Genomic DNA, 25,450 nt, shown 5'->3' with positions numbered 1-25,450 from the left:
AAAGCACAAATTAACATGACAGAAAACCAACTCCTGCAATGCTTTCAGATTCTGGTTACAGAGCTGGAAGACAAATCCAAACACTGCAGGTGGAGGGGAAGGAGCTCAGCGGGTAAAGCTGGAAGGCTGAGATGAGAGGAGAGGATGAAGGAAGAGAACAATCTTCTGCAATAATTACTGCACAACCTCCTACATGGACATGTAGCTGCTATCTCAAAACGGGTCAATCACATCGTATCGCCAGATATTTTATTATTCATCCTTTCATTCTCATTATGGAATGAAATGTGCAATTAATAGCCCCTAAACAGAGCGAATTAGCCTTGACCTGCCATCGCAGTCATTCCCATCCTCCTCACACACGCTTCCCTCCATACTCCCAAAACCATCCAGGGCTTTCACGAGCGAGAAAGATGAATTAAGACAGAGAAAATGTGGTTGAAAATTGGAAGTTCTTTATGGTAATATTATTGGATGTCCAGAAAGGTCCATCAATCTCAGCAGACAGCAACGCAGCCGAGCGCCTGCTCCAAAGATGAGGCAAAGGCAGCAGCCAGGAGTGTGTACAGAGGGTAGGATCCATTGTGAAACAACCACACAGCAAAGGTGTGAAGTGCAGAACACTGATAAAGGCAGTGAAAGCTGTCGGTCCTGGGGAGACCCATGCAGTTCTACAGTGTTAAGTGTGGCCTTCCAGGGATCAGCTGCTATTACCTCCACAAGTCCAACCTGCATTTAACATGGCACGATGTCTTAGAGATCCAAGAGGCTTTTTCTTGTTGAGGAGAGGAAGCAGAAGCTGCTCACACCATCACTCAACAGCAAGCTTGGTTGCTCCTACCTGTGAGCTACTATTTCACTTTCCTCAACAGGCCTTATAGATTTTAAACACTGAAGAAACAAACAAACACTGTATGTGTATGTGTCACTCCTCTGCCTAAGTAGGTCACATAGCCAATTACTGTATCACCAGCTCCACCATCTCACAATGCTCATTTCAACACCGCTGCCTGCTTTGATCATCAGACTTTCATCTTCTGATGACGATACGGCCACTTTCATGTCAAACACAAGCATGAGAAGGCAGAAGAGATTTAAGGAGGCTTGATAAGGAGTCAGCATGGGGAGCTGGACAGGTACAGGTAGGTACATCTTCCTGGAACTATTTAGACTGAGCCTAAAACGGAGGCTAAAGCCTTATCAGCCAAACGATGCAACAAGGAAATAGGCACCAATGCCTCATGAGCAATGCTCTTCCAGAAGGGAGAACCAAGGAAGAAGGTGGCTGCTTGCAAGTCTCTGCCCTGGCACTCCATCAATGAAACCAGCAATCCCCCTTCCAGCCAGTTTTCTGCCAATGAAGGAATGGAAGGGAAAGAGGTGCACACCACAGAGCTGCAATACGATGCTGTTTTCATCTCTGAAGAGTCTTTCTGGCTGTGATAAGCGGAACCTGCAATGACTGAAAGCAAATGGGACCCGTCAGCTGCTGCAGCCAGAAGAGACTCGCATTTGCAGTTTGCTTTTCTGATCTGGAGTAGCATTCTCATAAATAATGAAAGTGACTAAAAGCTACTTAAAAAACACACACTCCTCCCTTATGAAAGAATGAGGGAAAAAAAACCCAATTACAAAAGGACATTTCTTCCAGCTAGGAATAATTTGTCATGTAATTCTCTGAAGACAGCAACATGCATGCTCAGTGCTCCCTTCTGAGTGATCTGTGATTGCGTATGTACTCAGATGGCTTCTAATGAGGCTATTTTTATAGCACACATCCTGCTGAGCTTTTGGGGAGGAGCAAAGTGAGATCAACGGAGAATCGGTCTTCAACGTCAGCTCCTGTGTGTTTTCTCTCCAAAGGAGAGGAAAAGGAAGCAAACGTGGAGGAGGACATACTCTGAATCAACACCTACAAAGAAAGCTCTTCCTCCCCAGCAGATAACATGCAGCACCCACAATTTCTTCTGGACTCCATTCAAGCTGGAAGAAGCACAGACACACCGCCAATGCCCCACCAGCAATGATGGCAACACCCAACTCCCCCATGGCCAAGAATGCTGTGTCCCCTTCTACACTACTAAAACACTATTGCTCACTCCTAGGTTTGCTCTTCTGGTCTGCAGGAGCAAAGAGATTCAGAAGAGCACAGTAATTAGGATCATGCAGTGGATGCTTGTAGGAACGTGCTTTGCAGGACAGTGTCACCAGTGGGACACCACAACTCGCCTTCTCAAAACCAACAGGCAGCTGGCTGATGTCATGCCAGATGGAAAGGCCTTGGCTGCCCAAAAGGAAAGGAAGCAAAACCAGAGGCAACGCCACAAATGAAACAACTGCGAACATTTGGGGAAAACAAACAAAAAGCAGAAGCCTTAATACCGGCTACCACAGTCCTCTCCAACACAGCCTTTCTGACAACAGACTGCTGCTGACAGCGTAAGAGGGATTTAACTGTGTGTTCATCCCTCAAGGGATGCTCAACTGTTCCAAATCCTTCAGAACAGGTAAATGATGGGACCAAACCGGGCTGCCTCTCTGCAAGAAAATAAACATTAAAACGCAAACCAAGACAGCAGCGAAGAGTCACAAAGAATTCCTCAGTTATTAGCAAAACAAATTCCCTGAAGTCCTTATTAGGAGCATCGTGAGGGCGGTCTGAAGAGGAAAGTCGAACCAAATTAGAAAAAAGATGGCTTATCCAACAAAAAACAAACGCTCAGCACTCGCCAAAAGCAAAAGAACTCAGTCTGATAAGAAGTGTGACATACAAACGACGCAGGTTAAAAACTGAAGTTAAGATGATAATAGAATAGCTGCCAGCGTCTTTAAATTTTCAAGCAGGGTAATGTCAACAGAGACAAAGAAACTCAGGAAAAACAAAGAGATGAAGGATTTATTCCTATCAGTGGAAGAGCTCCATGCTGCCTCGGAACTGATGGAGGGGGTGAGAACTGCCTGCAAACCCCCAGAGCTCCCAGCATGGCCAAAGCCCACCCCAGAGCAGCAGCAACGACAGTGTTAGAGGAGTGGGATACAAGGGGTAAAAGGGAGAGAACAGCAGACAGGACCTCAGGACTGGGAAAACTCCTCAGCTGGGGAGCAGCACAGACGAGGCAGCAACGTCCTGCTGCTGGAGATGGGGATAAACAGCAGACTGTGGGCTGTATCAGGACAGCCCCGAGCTGCCCAGGAGAGCGGATGGCCAAAGGAAAAGCAAGTCCTGGTAACCCTGCTTTGCTGCACTGTGAGTGCAGCTCAGTGCTCCACAGCTCCAGAAGGAAGCATGGCTCCACCTCACATCACCAGAAGCTCTCCTGGGCTCTGACGTTTCACACTGTGGCTTGTGCAGAAAATAAGTTGGTCCCACGGGAGCTGAGATGCATCTGTGTGCTGCCGCCCCTCCTTCCACATCCATGGCGCTCCGACCTCCTTCTGGGCTTCAAGGAAACATCCACAGGTTTCTCAATTTCTGTCCACATCTCGGTGTGAAACTGAACTGTTCGCTCCTCTTCTATCAGCTGCTTGTTTTGTTTGTTGCTCTGTTTGTTCCCTCCTGAAGATGGCTGGTGAGAATCCTTCCGAGAGCACCAAGGCTATTAAATACTCTGCCTAATTACTAATACTTCCCTCTTTTCCTAACGCAGAGTGTCTTAAGCTCCTCATGCTCAGACTGAGCATCTCCCAGGTGGTCTTTTAAACAAAAGGGAAACAGTTGAAACAGCTTTCCTTCTCAGAAACACTCACACACATCCCCTTCCTAGAGGCTGAGGGTAACAGAGCTGCTAAGGATGACGTGTCTGCAGAGTACAGAACAAGCAAAGGAAGGAGGAAAGATGCCACCAATAGGGCAAAGGAGCAGCTGAGGAGGAGCAAAGTATATACAACCATTTCTTGGGATGTTCCCCTCCAGCTGAAAACGTGTTACTGAAATAGCTGGGTTTTTTCACTCATCTTACTAAAATTAGAACTTTCTTTGAAGAGGTATCATGAGTGAAAGAGCTACTGAAATGTGGGTATGGCAGACAAAGCAGCAGGCACCATTTTCCCAGCTATCTTGGTCTACCAAAACACAGCCTCTCCTGACAGCACCATCCTGCTAAAGACCAAAGCTGCCAGATGGCCTGAGCACCACAGCCTGGGCTGCCGTACAGGGGAAAACTGTGCTGTATGAGAGCTGGGAGATGCCCGTGCCCCAGCCTAGAGGGGCTGCTGGGGAACTCCACCTCCAAGAAAGCTCCCACTCTCTGCAACCCCTGCAACAGCGCAGTAAAACCAAGACCCATCCATGTCCTCACAGCCAGCTCACAACTGTAACAGGTCTGGGATTTACCTCCGCTTTGGGCACAGAGCACAGCTACATCTGCACTGCAAGCGGGCTCCCTGGCTGGTGACAGCCCTTATGCAGACGGGGACTGAGCTTCCAGTTGGCTCCATTCCCTCCACAAACAGATGCAATTCCAGTATCAGGGTCTGATTTATTCAGCAGGAGTCTCGCACATTAAGTGTATTTAAGTCTGAAAACAAATCTAATGACTTTAAAATAAATAGCCAACAGAGGACGTGAAACTAAAATTCTTCCTTCCTCTGACACCCACCATATAAACAGTAATAATTATATAAAACGTGTCTAACACATGACTACACAAGGCTCTGGTGACCAAGAAAAGCACGCACTGCTTGTCAGACATAATTGCACATTTGGTTTTTCAATTATTTCTTGTCAAGATCCAGAGCCCACCATCTGAAGGCTGACATTAATTACTGGTAAGTAGTTTGTTTCACACTGGTGTTAAGGAGATTCCCAGCAATTACCCCAAGGTCTGCATCCCCAAAGCTGTGTCACGCTGCCTGCCCTGCCTTCCTGCCAGCCCTAATGACAGCACGTGGGGCTCCCAACTGCTCCACCTTGTACAGATGGGGCTTCGAAGGCTTGGGGAACTTTGCACAGACAGCAGTGGGACATCCAACCCCCAGGAACCGTCCCTGCTCCAGCAGAGCCCACATCACATATAGACAGCATCTTCCAGTTGGGTTCCTTCTGAGCCCCTCTGCTCAGCTCTTGGCACTGTGCACTCACAGCTCCCATCAAACAAACAAACAACATCAACAAACTAACAAAGCTTCCTTGTTACTGGCTTTTAATTTCCTACCTTTTAATTTTGTTGACTGATTCCCTTTTCTTGCAAAAGGAGAAAGAAGTCTGTGATCTGCCTTCTACGGAGCGTTCAATAACACGCACAGCTTTGTCACGTTGTCTTTTAGTTGTCATCTTCTCCAAGGCAAACAGCCATCTCTCCTTTCACTCCCTTAAAAGAAGAGTTTTTTTTCCTACCCTCCTAATAATTCTTCTTGGTTTTCACGATATCCCATTAATAAGCACACAGTGAGGTATGGAATCCACACACCACTTAATAAGGTAGGAAACAGAGAGTCCTATCTGCCACCACCAATTCTCAGCTGAAAATAGCTGCATGCTGAACCAATGTTATTTCAAAGGCAGCAGCCAGGCCCGATCAGAGCTGCAGAGGTGATAAGATCAGAAAATTCCTGTGCCTTCGGAGCTTTTAACATTTACTTGAAACAGAATAAAATCAATGCGCTGTGATAAATAAATAAGAATAGGAGCAACCCAACGCTGTGGTCACCACATTTAGATGGAGCAAGTAAACAGCTGGTACAAAAATACCAACAGAAGTAAAGGGTAAAGTTGCCCTGGCAACCTTATTTTGCTTACACTTCTTACTGATATCAATTAATAGTTAAAAGCTTACATGATAGCTTGCAATTAATGAGACACATTCAAGCAGCAACAACTTTGCAAAACAACCACCTTGCACTGACAGTCACTAATGGTCTGACTTCATCAAAACCAAATTTCAACCTTCAGCCACAGGCAGAGCTTCCCTTGAAATGTGAGCAGGTTTTGCTACGTAGCTTTCTGTGACCATCCCTTGTTCAGGCAGGCAATGCTGAAGTGCATTTTGTTTCCGAGCTCCTTAGCCAATTCCTGGTTTTCCTTCTGGCGCTTCGTTCAGGTCATCCTGACAGCAAACACCACTGGTGCTCTCTGACGAGCCTCCCAAAACTGGGAAAGCCTCAGTTTTCTTCTGCATAAGAAGGATGATGGCACTGCCAAAATTCACCCACAGAGCCCCATCCACTGGGTGCCCCAGAGGTGCCCAAAGCCAGGCAAGTGACAGCAGGTGGAGGTGATACCAGGTCAGGGTGAAGCCTGATGAGAACTGACGGCCTCATTTCACCACTGGAGGTTCAGACTGGATATTTTCTTCTCATAAGGAGTGGCTGGGCATTGGCACAGGCTGCCCACGGAGTGGTGGAGTCACCATCACTTGAAGGTGTTCAAGAACCATGGAGATGTGGCACTTGGGGACATGGTCAGTGGGCATGGAGGGGGTGGGTGGGTCACTGGACTAAACCATCTTAGAGGTCTTTTCCAACCTTAACCATTCTATGCTTCTCCAACTCTTGTTTTCCAACTCCCATTTCTCACTTGCTATGCCACGTGTTCTCATCCAGTACATCTTCAATGTTGTCACCACTTAAATCCTTGCATCACTCAGCTCCTACATCTCAACCAATTTTTACCACAAAACCTTGGGAACACAGGCCTGGAATTTGCTGTGCTGCATGTGAATCATGGGAGAGCCACAACTGGAGATGGACTTTACACCACAGCATGGTCATGCACAGGGAGACACAGACGGATGCATGCACTGCACATGCATTACTTCTCACAGTCCCTGCAGCTAGAATTATCTCCCCTGCATCCACCTCCAGCAAAATCTAAATGTGGGTGTACAGTCACTGCTCTCCAGCAGCTCCCAACTCATCCTCCTCGTGCAATTGCTCTCTGCCATCCATCACCAAGACAGGGAATGCAGCTGAGCAAAGCTGAACCTGCCCACCACATCCCCACAAAGAAAGGAAATCTGTTACAGACCTGCTGGAAGAGCTCCTCCTCCCACTGCTGTTGCTTTCGTCAGCCTGAAAGACAGAAGACATGAAAAAAAAAAAGGCGATTTAGATTAAGAATACAAGGATGTCCTCTTAATTCTCCTGGTGGACCTTGTGCCAGAACTACACCGAGATGCACAAACCCTCAGTGCTCAGTTTTGGCAGGATGTACCACTCATTCACATCCGAGCCCACAGTTTTCAGCAGACCAAGGTAGGACTTCAGACACAGCTCCACTAAGGAGATGATTTTATTATTCTCCTCCAAACACACTCAACCAGCAGCAAACGCTGGAGATCACTCATGCAATTATTTTACTGCGTTCTACCATAGCCACCCAGAGTTTGTAGCAAAAAATCTTCCTATTCAAGAGGAAAATAAGACCTAAACATCCAAATTACAGAAAGGAAATCTCCAAATTCAATGCGTCCACGCTCAGAAGGCCTAAATTCACACCAACAAAGAAGAAAGCACAGTGCCATGCAATGGCTGCGCCAGAATGGATCAGGTGATGGGGACACCAGGTGTCATCCCAACACGCATCACCCCAACCTCCTCAATTCCACCCTTCCTCATCCCAAACCACAGCTCCATGTCCTCTCTCTTCTTGGATGAGGGGCTCCAGGGAGCAGAGCCCTGGCAGCCCCTGCCCCACACGTACCTGGCCCAGCCCACACTGCTCCCCATGGACACCCCAACCCCATCCCCGCACACAGGAAGGGGACGGGCACGGAGCCGCCTCCTCCCCGCCTTCATTCCCTGTCTCTCTGATTAGAGCCTTCCTTGGAAAGACAATATTATTCCAAACCCAGAAATTTTATTTCTGAATTTGTGCAAATAGAAGTTAAAAGATATTAGCTGCATTTCACATTTTGTGCAAATGGCAGAAACAGGCAATTCGTGTGCAGCAGGATGGGGGCCAGCCAACGATTTCGATAAAATAAACCCTTTTTTAATTTAAATGCTAATGCACTGAATTAAAATTTAATAACTGAGGAAATTGAAAAGCCGAGCAGGAATATTGGAAATAAATCCAAGCAGAAACAGCCGAAATTAAAAATTCTAGAGAGTGGGAGGATAGCAGCTAAGCTGTCTGATATGATTACATTTTTTTTTTTCAGAACGAAGGGGGGAAGGAAAAAAAGCCTCCTCTCTTTGGCTGGCTGTAGGGCAGTAAATCGAGAGCGCCGTGATTTATTGCTCAATTTTCCTGAGGGAAAAAGGCTTTCTTTCATGCTGAAATATTTCATAAATTTCAAGCCAGCATAAATTCTTAATTTAAAAGTTCTGGAGGTCACATTTGGTGCAGTGCCGCAATCCGGGATCTTAAAGGAGCAGCAGCTGAAAATTACAATTTCTATTTTTTTTTTCCTCTTTTTTTTTTTTTTTTTTTTTTTTAAATTCTTCCTGTGAAATTTTCTCCAAAGGGATTCCTGGCCTCACAACCAGCAGAAATGTAGCCCGGCTTCTGAACGCCTCCAAAACCCAACTGGAAATGAAGAGATAAAAACCAACCAGAATTACATCAAGTTCTGTTGTTTTTTTTTTTTTAACCATTATTATTGTCGGCCACTTGAGGAATTTCTGCTACAAAATTTCCTCCCTCCATTGCCTGGGAAGAGCCAGAAGGGAGGAGCTGACAATGTAATTGCTTCTGTTAGATCTCCGATCTTTTGTGAGCACTGATATGTTCATTTGTTATACAGCTGTTCGGCTACAGAAAGGATGTCAGAGCGCCCATAATTCAAAGCAATCAATCAAAAATTAATGATTTGTCATGCTTACACAATGGGGGAAATAAAAAAAAATAAAAATGGGAAAACAAAAAAGAAAGCTTTCTGGGTTCCTGCAACTGGTAGATTGCTGCAGCCTCAGGGCGCTGCGGGGAGATTCGATCTGGGTGTACAAAAAAATGAAAAGATAAAAAGGGAAAAAAAGAAAAGATGAAAAGAAGACTTCGTACAAAGGCAGGGAGAAGCCCCGTGGGGCGCTGAGCTGTTGGTTTCATCCAAACTCCCACCGAGGTTGGGACATTGCAGGGTCCGGCCCTTCTGATATCTGCAAACCCAACCATCACATCACCTGCAGGGCCCCACACTATGGGCCCACCAGGACCCCCACCCACCCCATGGGGACCCACACCCAGCTCACCGCCTGCTGGCACCCAGCACTGCCAACCCATGGGCAAGGTTCTGGCTTACAAAGAGCTATTTTGGGAAGTTCTATTGGGAAATAGCATTTCTAGCAACAGGCTTTTTTTGCTTTCTGACCTCCTTTTCCTCAGCAATTCTTGGGACTCCCTTCTCATGATGCCACATGCATGAGTGCAAAGGGTAGAGGTACAAGAGGAGCACACAGAGAGGTTTGATGGTGTGACTCCCACCAACATGAGGGGCTTCTCTGCTTCAAAAGAGAAGAGAAACCACAGGACATGAGAGCTCTCAACACAGAATTCATGGGTGTACCTGTTGGCTTGCCCATGACACGAGTGAAGAGAAATTGTCTTGGGCCTCATGAAATATATAATATAGCTAATGAATGTAACAAGCCCAACGTCCAGATTCATCCACATGAAACAAGCAAAATGTTACATTTAACTTCTCAAAAGTCCCATCTAAAGACCTGAAATATCCAAAGAAAGTCACTGTGTCCAATCACTGCACACCACCATTCAAACACCTCCAACCTGAACACACTGAAGTGGCTCCAAGCAACGTTCAACAGAGCAACGTCTTCAGGAAGGGCAAAACCTTCCCACACCAGCTCACCCAGTTCGTTAAGTGAATGATTTCCTCAATGTTAACTGAGGAAGCAGAGCAGCAGGGCTCGTCCCAGCCCGCTGGTGTGTGAGGATGGGGTGCATGGAGAGCTGCAGTGGAGACAGCGCTCCCACTCACAGCAGTAACAGAGCATCAAATAATTTACAGTTCAAAATAGGACTCCCTAAAGCTGCTTTGGTGTCTGGTACATCGAGGGTAGTTACACAAAACTAACACAGATAAATAGCTATTAAATTAAAATGTGCAATACCAGGGTGTGCTTTCTGACCATATGTTCCCCAACAGAAGCAGAAGCGAATCATGAGATACATAAGAAACGTATCAGTCAGCATCTCCTAACAGGAGAAAGTGTCACAAATTAGGAGTCCAAGCAGATGCACGGCTGACCCCAGAAATGTGTGCTTAGAGAAAGGGCTGCACTCCGCAGGGAAAACTGAAACTAAAATTAACAGTTACTGAGAAGCACCAACACAACTAAAAAGCACAAAGATGCCAAATGAGATTTCGGAAGACTGAAGCACGAGGCTCAGTTATGGTTACTGAGCCCAGACCCAAAACATTGGCTGATGTAAGCAGGGGGCTGTGACACTGAGCCCTGCGCTGAGCTGGATGCCACCTCTGCTAATTAATGTGTTTGTGAATTAATGGCTCCCACCCACGGTACCGATCCTGTGTTTCTACTGAAACTTATGAGGTCCTTCCGCAGCCTCTCCCAGAGTGGAGGTAAGGAGAGTTTAAACCCACAGATTGTTTGTAAAAGGGTGGAATTGTTTGTTTTACCTGGAGGGGGGAAGAAGGGGGGGAAAAAAAGACAAAAGCAACTTGAGCGCGTTGCAAAAGAGAGCTCAGCCCTTCGTGGTGGAACACAAAGCGCACGTACAGGGCAGGAGGGAGCCAGGAGCACGCTCAGCATGGAAAATTGCACTCCAAATAATTAAAATTTGGCACCAGGATAACCAACTGAAAACAGGTCTTGCACAGGAATGTGCCATAAAAATAACTGCCGGCCTGCCTACCTGCGCTGCCTGTTATTATTAACTTCAGAGCAACAAAACGTGCAGGAAGTGGTTGGGTTTTTTTCTTTTTTTTCCAATAAACAAAGGTTAAGATGCTGGCAGTCTGCTGCTAAAAACAGAAGAGAAAAAGGGAGAAGGAATAACCCACACTGCACCAAAGCATCCGCACAGCACCGGGACCAACCAATACACCTGTGCCCATGGTTCCTGCTGATGCTATGGGGATGCTATGGCAAAGCTGAAGTCCTGAACTTTGAGTGGCAACACAGACTCTGCATCAACCACCTTGTTCTTCTCAGCCCTCCCCATCCCAGCGATCTCCCCCAAATTTAATTAAAATCAAAGGGCATCGCATGTACATGTATGGGTCACATCTGCTGGAAGCCAGGGTTCACAAAACCATAGAATCACAGAATGGCCTGGGTTGTAAAGGCCCACAGAGCTCATCCAGTTCCAACCCCCTGCTATGTGCAGGGTCGCCAACCAGCGGACCACAGTGTTCAAACTTTTCAACCAAGTTCCTGCTTTGGGAACTGAAAGTTGGAGCTTGGGAGGGAAAACTGAAAACTGCAGGCAGGCAAACCAAAAAAAGTAAAGAAAAAAGAAAAAGTGATCAAAATACTTCCATTAAACTCCACTGTATTTACTTCTTGCTTATCACAGATCGAGAACCACCCTCCAGATCTCATGGCAGCCTGTGGGCATTGAGGGGAAAAAAGAAAACCAAACAGCGCCAACAGCTCGGCCAGGAGCTGAGCAAATCCACAGCTTTCTGCTCTCAAACCTGAACCATAAGGAAAGCCTTTGAAGCACCCGGGACTTCCGCATCACCTACCATTCGCTTGAGCTCCCAATAACTTCAGGTAGTCCCAGACAGGTTTAAGGACTGCAAGCAGTTGCCTTTGAGCCGAGGGAATATTCATGTGAGTAATTTTATGAACTTGCTGGCAGCACTGGCAGAAACTGTGCTTTGAATTTCAATTCTTCTCTCGTGGCAGCGCAGGGAAATTCAAGCAGCACAATTCTGGCAGGGGAGGACGGGAGGAAGGGAACAAATTTTAACCAAAAACTGCAACTGTTCCAACAAGCATTAAAAAGCTCTGACCCGCCGCAGCCCATGAGTTGGTTTTGTCTTCTGCGGTTTGGGTGGTTTTATTCTTTTACTCTTTTTTTATTATTATTATTCTTTACTTTCTTTCAAGAAAGTCATGAAATTAAAATCATGAATTAAAGCAGTGCGGTAAATTGACCTGGATTAGAAGAGTTACCCCTTGATTATAAGCAACCAAAAAGTAATCAAAACATTCTCCCTGTCTCCCGTTGCTCGGCGCTCTCTTCACTCCGCTCTTTATGAGAAAAATAATCAAATTGAGGGTGAAGAGGAGAAAAAGCGTCACTGATTGCTGCTGAACCCCGCACCATTCAAAGCTGGAAAATAAGAGTGACCGCGAGCAATAACAGAATTATCTGCATCGGGCACTTGTTTACAGATGGCGCGAGTTTCCCCCAAAAAAAGAAACAGCTGGAAGTATTTCTAAGGAAGAAACGTGTGCGGAATGAAAGCTGGGTGGGGGGAGAATTGTTATTTTTTCACGTGGGGAAAAAAAAAAGGGGGGAGAAAACCCACACAATAGAATTTCAGAAATCCACCCATTTCTCCAGGTTTCCAATTTCACAGGAAACTCGCAGGAAATCAATTCGTACAAAATCCCCTTACAGGCACTTTTCCAAGTTGATAAAACGAACCTATCCAGCACGAGACACGCTCACGTGAAGGGAAAGTCAAAACAGGACTTATTTCTACACGGAATCCCACACGCTTTACTACAGAAGCACGGCTAAGCACGTTTCCAGGTCCTGTTCCTAACACCATAAAATACACAGACCTATTCTTACAAGAAAAATCCCTATCAGCATTTAGAAACGGTCTAAGGAGCTGAAACCTTCACCACTGGATGGTTAACTACAGACCATCATCTTCTCGCCCAATTTGGTGTGACTGCCTTTTATAATAGCATGGAATGGTGGTAATTTTACTTTGGAAAGGAAAAAATAAATAAATAAAGCAACGACAAACCACATTGATCTAAAAGTAAGAAGGGGGCGGCACCCAGAGCTGGGAGAATGTTTCCAAACTTAAAAAAGAGCAGTAATTATAGGGGGAATTCTGGAGCTGAGGCTGCGAGGAGCAGGCGCCCTCCCTCTGTACCACCAACTGCTGCTTCTCTGACTCCCAGAATGACATTTGTAAGCCACCAGTTGGGCTACAGACATTTTCTCTCAAGGCAAAGTGCACGAGACAAACAGTGCCCGGACCCAGACTGCATGACCTCCTATTCTCTGTAGTTGATGGAGCTGAAATAAAGGAGTGAGGAGAGCTGCAGGGAAAGGATATTCAGCCAAAAGCGCAGCAATAGCAAAACCCACCATGGCATAGATTTGTGTCACTTCTGCTGCACTATTGACACAACGTTGTATGACACTCATTTTGGAAAAGAGGAAGTGATGCCGTCTGACACGGAGGGATGTACACAGGCAAACACCTCCCCTGTTGATTTCTTCAAGTAAGAACTCTAAGGTACGTTCAGAATCTAAAGGAAACACCTGAATGACATCTCCACTTCCTCAGCAGAATAAAAGTGGGTAAAGGAGAGTGAAAACGAAGGCGTATTTCTGTAAAGGAGAGCAGCATCTGCAGTTCCGTGTGTTCACACTGCACTACTGGTGCTCCAGAGCCATCAGCCCACCCCAGAAAGGCAGACCCCAACCAAGCCTCTGCTTCCTCAACAAAACCTGAGATGCCAAAGCAGTTTTCTGGTGCTGGGCTTGGAGGGTCCTCACACAGCTCTGTGCCTCACAGACAGATGCTGTGGATGCTGTGTACTCTGCAGAAGACCACAGAGCTGAATTTATTCTGCCTGCTACCACGAGGGCACCACGCAGCCGTTCCCCTCCAGATCTGCCTCTGCACAGGGAGCAAAGCAGCTCCACTACATTGGCACGGATTCACTACAATAATTCTCCATCAATGTTATTTTGCAGTGCTCTGTTTTCTACTCACACATATGGCACGGCGGCAGCTTGCAGACTCACTGTATTGGTCTCCTGTGACTAATTGCCTAGGTAATAAAGAACGAGCAAGCTCTCGTCCCGCAGCCACTGTACTTCAGCACCAAGTGGACACACTCCGAAGCCTCGTGGGATGCTCCTAAATCTGCAGTCGGACGAGGGTTCAGAAAAAGGACACTCAGAAAGTGCAGTCCTGCACTGCCTGAAAGGCTCCTCACCATGACCTCCTGCCTTCCCTGCAGCCACTCGTGGGCAAACTCTGCACCGCACACAAATCCTCACCAGTATCAAAAATATCCTTAAATCGGAGCTCTCATTTCCATATATTTGATGCTGCTTCCCCCTTTTGTTTCTTCTCTAAACCGGTTAAAATGAGCATTAAGGGATATAATTATGTTGTTAGCTTAATTGCCTACTTAAAGCAGAACCTACAGGGGTTTAATGCAAGATTTGAAAAGGGGGGAAGAGGGGAAGGAAATTGGGATATTAGATGCAATTTTAAAAATGAGCCTCTTCTGGGTTCTGGGGAGCAGTGGGTTTGGGGCACAGGACAGAGCACCTGGTAGGGGAGCTGGGCTCAGCCCACTGCAAGGTTCTGTGACAGATGCAAAGTCAGCCCACTCCTCCAGCAGTCTAATTTTGGAGAATTTGACCCAATTAATCATTAACCACCACCACAAGAAAAAAAAGCATCCCTCCAGTTTGAAAACTTAATGCTATTATTGGCATGACACACTTAGGCTCAGGACAGGGGCTGCTATCTGGTACATGCACCATGTGCAAGAAGCAGTTCCAACTGAGATGCCTCTCGCTACCAAATCATACAGCAGAAAAGCAACAGTCTGAAGAGCCCAAACAGGGCGAGGAGAGCACGGAGCAGGCACTCAGCCCTTGTTCTGATAGCTGCTGTTTAAAAGGCAGCAGTGTCAACATGCAAACATAGAATGAAGCCTGCCCTACAAGCCAGCCCCTCCTCTCCCCCACACGCTCACAGGCAAACAGTCTTTTGTATTTATTTAGAAACCCTTAAGTAAATCTGCAAAGCTTTCCGTGTTTACACCGCCTCATTTAACTAATTTTATGCCAGACCAAAAAAAGGCACAGCGTGAAGCCTGCTGACGAGCAGAATGCAGCGCAATGCTTCTGGAGGCCTGGAGACCCAGCCATACATTTCAGTGGTCCCCCCATGGCCCTGGAGCATCTCAGTGCATCGCACCGCTCTGTACTGCAGAGACCTCTCAGGATTCGGTTTTTCTCAGGATTTTCCATTCATGGTCCTAAATGCCTTCTGCACCCATCGCAGAACTCACATCCTTCAATGCCTCCTCAGGAGCAGCAGGAGAATGCACTGCTACAAAGTCTGCCATTGCCAAGAAGCACAAATCAAGGACTTCATGGGAGAAGCCACCTTGGATCATTTGATTAATAGAGTAAGTGCTTCCTATCCAGATGTAAGTGGATTTCAAACAACTTGAACTCAACAAAATTGAACGGATTAATGAAGCACCAGAATTCAGACATTAGGCTGAAAACTGTGAAAGAATTTAGAAATGAGCAGAAAGAGACAGAGCATGAGAGAGAGGGAACAAAGGGCTGCATCAACAGCATCAAACCCCACCATGACACAGCTGCAAAATCCAATGTCAGAAGACACCAAAATTCTGGCTGAATGCACCCTGTGCTATGGGCCTTGCTTCTTTTATCCCTATTTCTCCTTCTCTCCCATGCTTCTCAGTGATTTGTTTCAGTTCATTGTGGGCAAACCCATTTCCCCCAAACCCCATTAATCACTGTGGGCAGAAGCGGCTCATCTGCAATTTATCCAGATGTGTTCCCTCCTCAGGCAGACACCTGGCTTGGAACATCTCAGCCCCAACACTTAAAGTTTGGCAGTTATAAACCAGCTGAAAACGGGGGCTCGTAAGAGTGAGGCAATCTGCACCGCTGGCACCGCTGCCACTGCAGGAGGCAAAGGCCAAAATATCAAAATAATAGTAATTACAAAGAAAACAGTAAAGGAAAAAAAAACAAACAAAATGCTGAACGAGTCCTTGTTCAACAGAGAAGGAATAGGGATTTTTTTTGTTTACTCGGAGGGGTGGTGCTGCAGAGATACTGAAGGAAGAGAGGTTGTTTTGTTTCGCATTGTTTCACAGATACACCACAGGAAAAGTCTTGTTTTGCCATTAAGTGGAGCTATTAATGACGAGCAAAATGGCTGTCAGTCACAGCCCACGCTCCCCCCATGATGAACGAAGCATTACTGTGATCATTTACCACAACACACTGGGCCTGCACCAACAACAACCAGCCCTGCTGCTGCTTGGGGCCTCATCACAGCCAGCCCATCAGTGCCACTTTGTCCATCAACCACTGAATTACAGAATCACAGAATCTTTATGGTTAGAAAAGAGCTTTAAGATCATGATCTAAGATCACATCTGTCAGGTCACATCCACCCTCTGCTTGAGCATCCCTGCACAGCCCTCGCCAGCAGCACACAAATGCCCGCACCATGGGTCACATCACTGTCCATTTCAACTAGAGGATGATCAACTCAAACCTTAACAGGTCATTTCTTGGCCTACACAAGGAGAATTCCCCGCAGCCACTAATTCTATAAAAGGACTGAGGAGATGAAAGCACAAGAGTTTTTAAATTATTATCTTAAATTTCTTCTTGGATTGACACTGAATTTCAGGTTTTTTTGAAGCAAAGGTGCAGCAACAAGCCCACAAAATAGGTTTCACTTCCAGCAGTCAGCGCCTCAGAGCCATTCTTATAATCCCTGCTTTTCCTAGATTATCCCTGTGTGGTTTTCTCCTGCTTCATTGTTGAGCACTATTTAACCAGCACAAAGCATGCAGCCATTAAACCGTGCGATGCAGAGCCAAATGGTCATCCAGAAATGACCAACAGCGGCAGCCACTCATTGCTGAAATAACTGGTTTGTTGGTAAGTCCATACAAACAAAATCGCCTTTGATGAATGTCATTTGAAGCCAGTGATGACGCTGTGTGGGTTCAGCTCCAGCCCTGCAACATGCCAGGTCCGCATTGCACACCTCAGCAGCACCCAGAGGGATCCCACCATGGGCATGGATTTATGAGGATGAAACAAGAGGTGCCTGCAGCGATACCATTAAAAGAAGCAGAAAAGATCTAGCCAAAGTTTCCCTCTCCTGTGAGAAGCGGACTTGCAACCAGTGAACTCCTCTTTAAATTGGATATTGCACGTTGAGGCACGCTGGCATTTTTCCTCCAGCTGAGTGCCCACGCATTGGTGCCCTGGGGAGCTGCCACCTCCCAGTGCTGAGGGCCAGCCTGCAGCATTTCCCCAATCCTTTCCTCATTCAAACTCAACATTAGCAAAGCCCTGCAGCCCTCTGCCCCTGTTCCAGCAGGGACATGGCAGACCCCAAATGCTGCGGTCCCGCAACTTGGCCAGTCTCAGAGCTGGCCCCAGGCACTGCCCAACCAGCTGTGACATGACGCCTGGCTTCCTGCTGGTACCAGCAATCATTAACCAGAGAGGCCAGTGGGCACTGAGCACACATTGTGGCATTGAGGGATGTGGTTAATGGGCACGGAGGGTCTTTTCCACCATTCCACGCCAACATGGAAATAAGTTCTGAATCACAGTACAGAGCACCATCACTATGAAATCACAATTGTTGCCTTGTTTTCAGTGGAAGGAAGCCCAAAATGAAGGCTTTGCAATTTTTCAAATACAGAATTTGGGCTCTCCAGAGATCATTAATTTTTGGGTTTTTTTTTTTAAAAAAAACAAAAACAAAACAATATTATTTTGTAACAAAAACATTGAATGTCCAAACTAAGGCAAAAGTTGAACGCTCCGCTGCCAAATGTCTGCAAGGCCCAGTCGCTATATTAAGAAAAGGGATCATAAAGCAAACAGGGCTCCAAACAATGTAAGATCCACGGCAGCCCACATCCAACAGCGGCACTTCTTGCGCTATGTGCAAATTTCTAATTATAACTCTGGCAAAAAAAAAATCTGCCCGAAATCCACCCCGAACAGCTCCGCCTCGTCCCGGGAGACCAGATTTCCCCAATCACAATGTTTAAAATTCCTTCCATATGTTCAGTATTTCTTGTAAGCGATTCACTCACTTCTCATTTTTGTTACAGCAAAACCCATTTGAACGGCCCGAACCCAACCTCGGCTGAGCACCAAATTATGGGACTTTTCCCTGTTTCGAGTCCAAAACAGACGCTTGCAAAGCAAAATGTGAACCCAAGCAAACTTTTACCCAGTCAGGGCTGTCCCCATCAGCTCACACTTATTGGTCAATGTCTGTTTGAATGCCCAACAGGGACGAGAATGAACATGGAACTACTGGTTGATGTCCACCCAACGGCAAAGAGCATGAGAGATCCTTGCCAGGGAAAGCTGCTTTAATTAAGGTCCAATTGCTGCTCTGGCTGTTTAAGATCAAGATGTCGGTGATTCAGGCAGTTTCTGTCAGTCCTTCTCATGCTCCAGCTCCTTCAGTCTATAAACTCTGTTATCACAAACCCAAGCTGGGGTCAGCCTCAAAGCTGGGGACAGCAAAACCACGTGGGTACCCAAGGGGACACACAGCAACCCAACATGGATTTTATGCATTACTTTACATCGGGATTTTTTCCTATCTCAGCCCTAAAGGACCAAAATGACACAAAACCAGGCAGCCACACTCAGGTCTGAAGGGGACGCCCGCTTCCAACAGCATGGAAGCAATCAGTTGCCTCCGGTCCCATAAACCTACACCAATCCATCAGACTGTTTGCTTTGTCAATACGAAGGTACATCATAAAGCCTTCAGGCACCAGTTAAATCTCAACATCATTGTATTTATAGTTATGAATAATAAGAGCTTTTCCACAGCACTATAGCAGTAAGTCATAATTCAACAAAAATTCAATTTTTACAGGATGATGAATTGTGATACACTGAGATTTTTATGCTCCTATGACTATTAAGAAGCCTGTGATGTTCATTTTAGTAAAGTAAAAATTGAATATGGCAAAGCATTGCTCACAACTCTGGGATGAGCAACACTGCCAGCATCTGTTCAGCTCTCCACTGCACACACAGGAGGTGCAATGGCCACCAGCCTGGAAACCACTGAGCACCCTCTGACTCATCAAAAACTGCTCTAAGACCAATTCCAAAGCCTTGTCCTCCAGACTTTCTCCCACCTACTCTTCAGCAACATCCCAAAGAGCACAACAGTAATTCCAGCGCAGGCAGCTCTCTGCTTGATACAGACCTACTCTCATCCATTGGTCTTTCTTGAGAATCACAAGTTTTTGCCCTGTTAGGATTTTGTGTTAGCTTATTCCGGGTTCCTGCAGTCCTTCTTAAGTCAAGCATTCCCTTCGCTCCTGCAGACCAAAACTCCCATCCTTTTGTTCAGTCTCTCCAGCCTGAGTCAATTATCTTGAAAGCATCACCAGAATCCACCTCCCAAGACTCTGTCCCCTCAGCACAAACCGACTGTTGGGATGAATCACAGCAACAGAACTGATGCCCTGACTGGCAGTGCCACAATCAGCTGAAAGGGAAAGAAAGGAAGAGAAATTGTGAAGTGAGCAATTACAGACCAGCCCGTGCATGAGGATGCTTCTGCTTAATTTGATCAGCTGGTGGATGGCTTTTACCCTAAACTACAGGGGTTTCTCCCTTTAATAAGAACCTTTATACCCAATCTATATTAACCACGAAGGCTTTCAGCTTCCAAATAAAGATGTTTTAAAATTCTGACGCTCTTAACTTATCACCAGCTTCCAGCAATAGGCTCTGTATCTACAGCTCTGTGCGCTGTTTTAAAGGGACTGATTCACCACCAAGCTTCATCTGACCTCTAAATAAAGGCAATAACACATCCCAGCTCTTTGCCTGAAAAAGAAGTGCTTGTTCACAGACCTCCACACAAACTGGCTTGTTCTTAGGCAAAGCAGGGTCCAGCACACAAGCTCTCCCATAGCATGTGGCAAACACCCAGCACAGCCACACTGTCCAACTCTTCTACCACTGAGTGACTGTCAAGGTGTTTTAGTGATTGCCCAGTGATGTCTTAAGGACGTGCCACATATCACACACCTCAAACACCACTGGAAAAATACCCAAAATGTGCCTGTTAAGTAAGGAGCATCAAAAAGAGGCCACCAAACCACAGCACCAAGCTCCTCAGATGCTACAGGGAGGAGACACATCCTGCGTCCTACGAGGAGGATGTCCTGCTAAGCCAAAAGGTAACAGGTCTGATCCCATGAAGTGGTAACATGGACTTTCAACACAGATGAAGCTTCTGAACAGCTCACAGCTCAGTCTGGCTCTACAAGGCTCACATAGCACACTCCTTTCTAAGAAAAAAAGAAGGGAAAAAGCAGATATGAGGAGCTGGCAGTTAATGTGTGATGCTGCCAGAGCAAAGAGAGGCCTGGATGCACCACAGCAGTTCCCCCTTCAAATCTCCTGCCTGCGGCACATACAAGGGACACATCACACAGAACAGTGTTGATAAAGGATTCAGGATGATTTTCCTGCAGGTGTGATACCCTGCGCCAACCTGGCTGAAAACACCTTAATGAGACGTTCATCCTGAGTGTCTTCTTACGGGAGAGAAGAAAGAAAACCAGCCTTGTCAGACAGACTTGGTGTGACATCCCAGTAAGACTTACAGCTTTGGATGACAAAGATAACTATTTTAGCAAAAGGGACGGCCTTCTGCAGTGCTCGCTATTGCACAAGATGTTGATTCCAAACAATCAGCCCTAGAACAGAAATCAAAGCAAACACACACACTAAGTGGATTAAAAATGGGTGATTTTATAAATATTGAAAATGAACTGAAACGGAGAATCTTTATTTCTTGTACAAGAAAGCAGACCCTGAAAGGGTTTGGTATCTATCAGCAATTTACAAGCAGCCAGAAAATCATTCCCAGTCATGTTTGCAGAGAACATAAAATTAAAAATTAGTTGCACATAATGAAAGAGGACAGGTCTCTAATATAATGCCATCTGGATCAATGGGCGTGCTGGACTCATTTAAACAAGATGCATTTTCATGCAGCCAAACGCAGAGTTGTACAACCAGCAGCAGATGGGCAGCGTCCTGGAACAGCGGCTGGAAACTGCTCGTGCAGGAAACCAGGGGGACCACATTGCCTGCATGGGCCAGGGAGGAGGAGCACAGGGCTGGAGGATGTACTGATACCACTTGTGACATCTCTGCTTTGTGCTATTCCTATTTCTTCTGCCCTTTTAAAGACACTAAATGGAAACTGGAAGAGAAAGAGGGACAGCCAGCACCTGACTTCTCACATCCTTCAGGTATAAGAAACACCTCACTGACTGTGGACACCGCCACTTGATCTCAAGAGAAGTTCACACCATTGCCAGAGTCTTAAAACCAGACTTATGTACTTCTTCTACAATAAGCTTAAGGCCAAACAAAAAACAAGGGTCTGACTCTGGAGCCGCAGCCCTGGACTGTGCAGGGGGCTGCGGATGAAGGATCCAGAGGAGCTCCAGACGATGCTCTGAGAGCTGGAACATCTCACACCCCTCCATCTTTCCTGGTGTGGCTGCAGTCCAACAGCCTGTTAATTTCTGCTGAATTGCTCAGATGGTTCCTGTCCAAAAACAAAGCTAATTCTCCAGAAAATCTGATCACATCTAACCAAGACCCGCATGGTGTTGTCTCAAGGATCCAAACTTACACTTGTAGAACCCAGGGAAAGGAAGAAGGAACAAGGCAGCAATTATTTTCTTCCCACTTTCTGTCTAATAAACCCCTTTTTCCTCCTTGGTCGCCCAATTTATTTTTTATTACTGCCCTAGATGGCAGCTCCAGAAATGAAACACTTAACCTCTGCAAGTTGCTTTTCTTAATGAATACGCAGCAGTTTGCTATTCATTACATCCAAAAGGAAAAGCCAAATCTGTTTCTGCTGCATTAGCCAGCACGGCTGTTACACGCTGCACGGAGAGTAGTCATGGCGACCTTCTCGGAAAGGAAACCGGACTTTTCCAAAGGCTATTGTCAGTGCTCAGAAAAACAACATAGAAGCAACTTGTGTTTTTTTTTTCTTGTATTGTTAGTTTGGAAGCAAATTCAATGCCACTGAGAGATGGCAGACTGACAGCAAAAGGAATGAGTTTGTCCACAGACCAATACACTCCAGGTGCTGAGAGGGTTTCCATACAACGCTTGTTGTTTGGGTACCTCAGCTCCGACCTGGAAACAACCACCTTTAAAATGATGCACCAAAATCCTTGATCTCTCTGCTAAATCTACTTGGTTCATGCCCGACTGGTTGTTGATGTACAGCCCAGGACTCATTTGGCTACAACGGGAGTGGAAGCGGCCTCAAGTTATGTTCAGGTTGGATATAAGGAAGCATTTCTTCTTAGAAATAGGACCGATGCACCGGCACAGGCTGCCCAGGGAGTGGTGGGACACGGAAATGAAGGTAACTTCCATAGCAAGAAGGATCCAGAGGCTCAAGAGACCTCACAGAATTGCTCTCATCATTCAAAGCTATGAGAAACACCAGGATGTCTACAACATTCCAACATCTCACAAACGCTACTTAATGCTGACAAGTTTGATGTGAGGTGATGAAGTCATTTTTCTCAAGATCTTGTGCTGGGAAAATTAAGACATTATACAATTTGCCCAGAGCGACAGAAAATGATTTTGTGAGAACCAGACACTTGTCTTTTGAATTTCAGTCTCTGCTTATTCATAAAATCATTCCTTCATTTTCAGGAGGTGAAGTGCCCACAGTCAGCCCCTCCTGGGCAGTCAAAATACCAAAAAGCCAACAGGCACAACCTGGCCAGTAAGAGGAAAAATATCAAGAGCATCCCAAACCCACCCTGTGCTACTTCAATGATCACTGAATGAAAACAGGGTCATTTGGTTGCCTTCCAAAGCTAAGGAGGATGTTCCAGGATGATCCAGGTGACAAACCTGGTGATGGAAAACACTATCCAACGAACATTAAGGCAGACATGCAAGCAATTATGATACACAACCAGATACTGGTCCTTGGGGTCTGTTGTTGGCTTTCTCTCAGAAAAAACAAAAAAATGGAAGGATTTCCTGAAGATGTGGCAGTATCACAGTCAGACTGAGGTCAGGCACGGACCAGAAACACAAATGCAACAAGCAAAAGCATCAAAGAGCTGCCACAACTTCCTAATTCTACCGAATCTGTCAAAAATACACTAACGTCCCAGACCCCGAGGCCTGTCCTGGCATCCCTTTGTTACACAAGGGTCCAGTGCTTGCTCTGTGCCCAACCATCCACCCAGCTCCCTCCTGCTCTACACCAAAGGCCAGAGCCAGGGCTCCCAGCCACCCCAGTACAGTAACTGCTTGAGGCAGAAGCGATGCTTCCCTATCCATTATGGTAATTAGCCAGGTTAATTGGGGATTGCCTCAATTCAGCTACACTATGCAGCTGTAGGGCTTTTATAGCCAGCTGTGACGGCACCCTTCCAGGAACAACAGGCTATGGCACTTGCAGAAGTGGCCTGGCAGCCAAACACACTGACCAGGCACCAAATCGTGTTGGCCAGCACGCTCTACTTGGCATGTAAAGTGCCAGATCAACTGCTTCTGGTTTTAAGGCTCTAATCTATGGCTTTGCAAAGGCAGCACAATGACTATTTCCTCCAGCAATACACAGGAAAACACAGAATCTGGATGAAAAGCCTGAATTCCAACCCAATAACCCCCTCGGGGGTGAGCATTACAATTGCCTTCCTCCGAATACCTCTCACATCTTTGAAGTAAGTGGCAGACACTGCTGAAGATCACAGACTGGTCCCACTACCTGGCACCCGCAGCTCTGAGGACCTCCAGCTCCAGGAGCTGCCTGTATGAGTGATTCTGAGGAACTTTACAACAAATCCAACCAAAATCAGCTGATAGAAAGGGAAGCTGCACCCGCCACACAAACCGCACACACTCCAACACCTTCCAACACATCACATGCATGGAAGACATGGAGAAAGAGCTGCTGAAAAGCCACCTGGATGGCACAGAGCCACCAAAGATGCCTCCTGGAACACAGCTTGGCAAAGCCTCCACTCCAAACCACCCTGCAGGAGCAGAGCATCACCAGAAGCGTGCAGCATTTAAGCAGCAGCACAGCAAAGTTGCTCCCTGGGAGTGGGGTGATATAGGTAAGTACAGCTGGGTACCAGCACTGCCACTGCACCTACAGCCAATGGGATGGGACGAGAAAGGATGATATGGGTTGAGCTGGGATGAGGTGCTGTGGGATGGAGTGGAATGAGCTGGGATGGGATGAGGCGGGACGGGATAGGGTGGGATGGGATAAGACAGCTGCTGAAATTCACACTCAGCATCACAGACAGCCTGAAGCCACATCAGTGCCATTGGTTTGTTTTTCCCCTAACCCACGCCCTGCACTGTCAGATCACTGCACAACAGAGGGGGGGATCTTTTCAGTTTGCTTTTTTTTTTTTGCTTGTTTTTCCTTCAGTGCATAAGAAAAGCACCAATTTCTAAAAGTGAAACAGAAACTGCATGGCACGACTGACTGTTACCAAACACTGCCCTGCCAACACGTGGGAGATGGGCTGAGAAACATCCCTGAGCACAATATCCAGATTCCAGAGACTACAAAGAACTGGCTGGCAGCTCCTGGTGGGAGCCAGCAACCCCAGCACACACCTCACCTGCAACTGGAGGTACTCTCCAAAGAAAAGTACAAGGATTTGTTGTTTCGCTGTTGCTTTTGTACAAACTTGATGACATTGAACCCCCCGCTCTGCTTTTTTAATTATTGTGTTTTAAAGCCCAACGTCAGCAATTTACCCAGCAAAACTCTGTGTTGAACTGCTTGCTCGTGTCTCAGATTTCCAAGGAAACAGCTGAAAAGGAGTTGGGTCTCACACCGTTATCCAGCACTGGGCAGTCCTGCAGCAGTGCCAGAATGATCCAACATTTGGTATCTATTATTTTTAAAGCCTCACAATTTGCAAAATCTACCAGAAATATTTTCACGATGTTACAAAATCCAAATGAAATCTGGGCTTCAGTTTAATCTCCCTTTCACATCACTGCCTCCCAAATTTCACCATGCTGGAGAGGAACCAGAAAATGAAAAGAAACAGCGAGGAGAGAATATTATCACCAAAAATAAATGGTCCCTCCTGCAATCACCACTCCATGCACACTTGCCGGCGCACATTTCCGTAAGCACGCAATCTTAGCATCAGCTAAACCTATTTTCCAAACCCAAAACTCTCCCCGGGGGTTTCTGAGGGTAAACAGATCTACTGTCACTAGTAACAACTTCTGGGGAAGAGATTTGTTGCTCCCTGTGCACCTCAGCTCCCATTTCCTGCCAGAGTCCCCAGCAGCACCCAGCACTGCTGCCCTGAGAACGCCCCAGCCCAAGGCTGTGGTTGGGGCCCCAGGCACCCAACACAGGGCAGAGGCTGGAGCTCAGTGGTTTTTAAGGTCCCTTCCAACCTAAGCCATCCCATGATCACAGCAACCTGCGTGTGAGGCAGCAGGTGACAGGTAACCCATCCTTCATGTGATAGGAAGATA

General features: G+C 46.5%; 1 protein-coding gene across 25 annotated transcripts in view; it reads right to left on the bottom strand.

The window, feature by feature from the left end:
- The window catches only part of ZNF618 (zinc finger protein 618), an 87,664-nt gene that overhangs the window by 43,267 nt on the left and 18,947 nt on the right, over window positions 1-25,450 (bottom strand). For 19 of the 25 annotated variants that reach the window (XM_085521587.1, XM_015878783.3, XM_085521584.1 and 16 more), the window contains exon 2: window positions 6,965-7,008. In XM_085521587.1, the coding sequence (XP_085377713.1) occupies window positions 6,965-7,008 (44 nt within the window). Of the gene's footprint in view, window positions 1-5,153; window positions 5,310-6,964; window positions 7,009-11,609; window positions 11,799-25,450 lie in introns of those variants that run through there. The other 6 variants (XM_085521598.1, XM_085521596.1, XM_085521597.1 and 3 more) reach the window with 4 other exon arrangements.

This window comes from Coturnix japonica, chromosome 21, assembly GCF_054131305.1.
Source record: "Coturnix japonica strain WE chromosome 21, WE-NBRP24, whole genome shotgun sequence".
Classification (NCBI taxonomy): Eukaryota; Metazoa; Chordata; class Aves; order Galliformes; family Phasianidae; genus Coturnix; species Coturnix japonica.
Note: the sequence above shows the minus strand (reverse complement) of the source record. Positions and strands in the feature narration are given on the sequence as shown.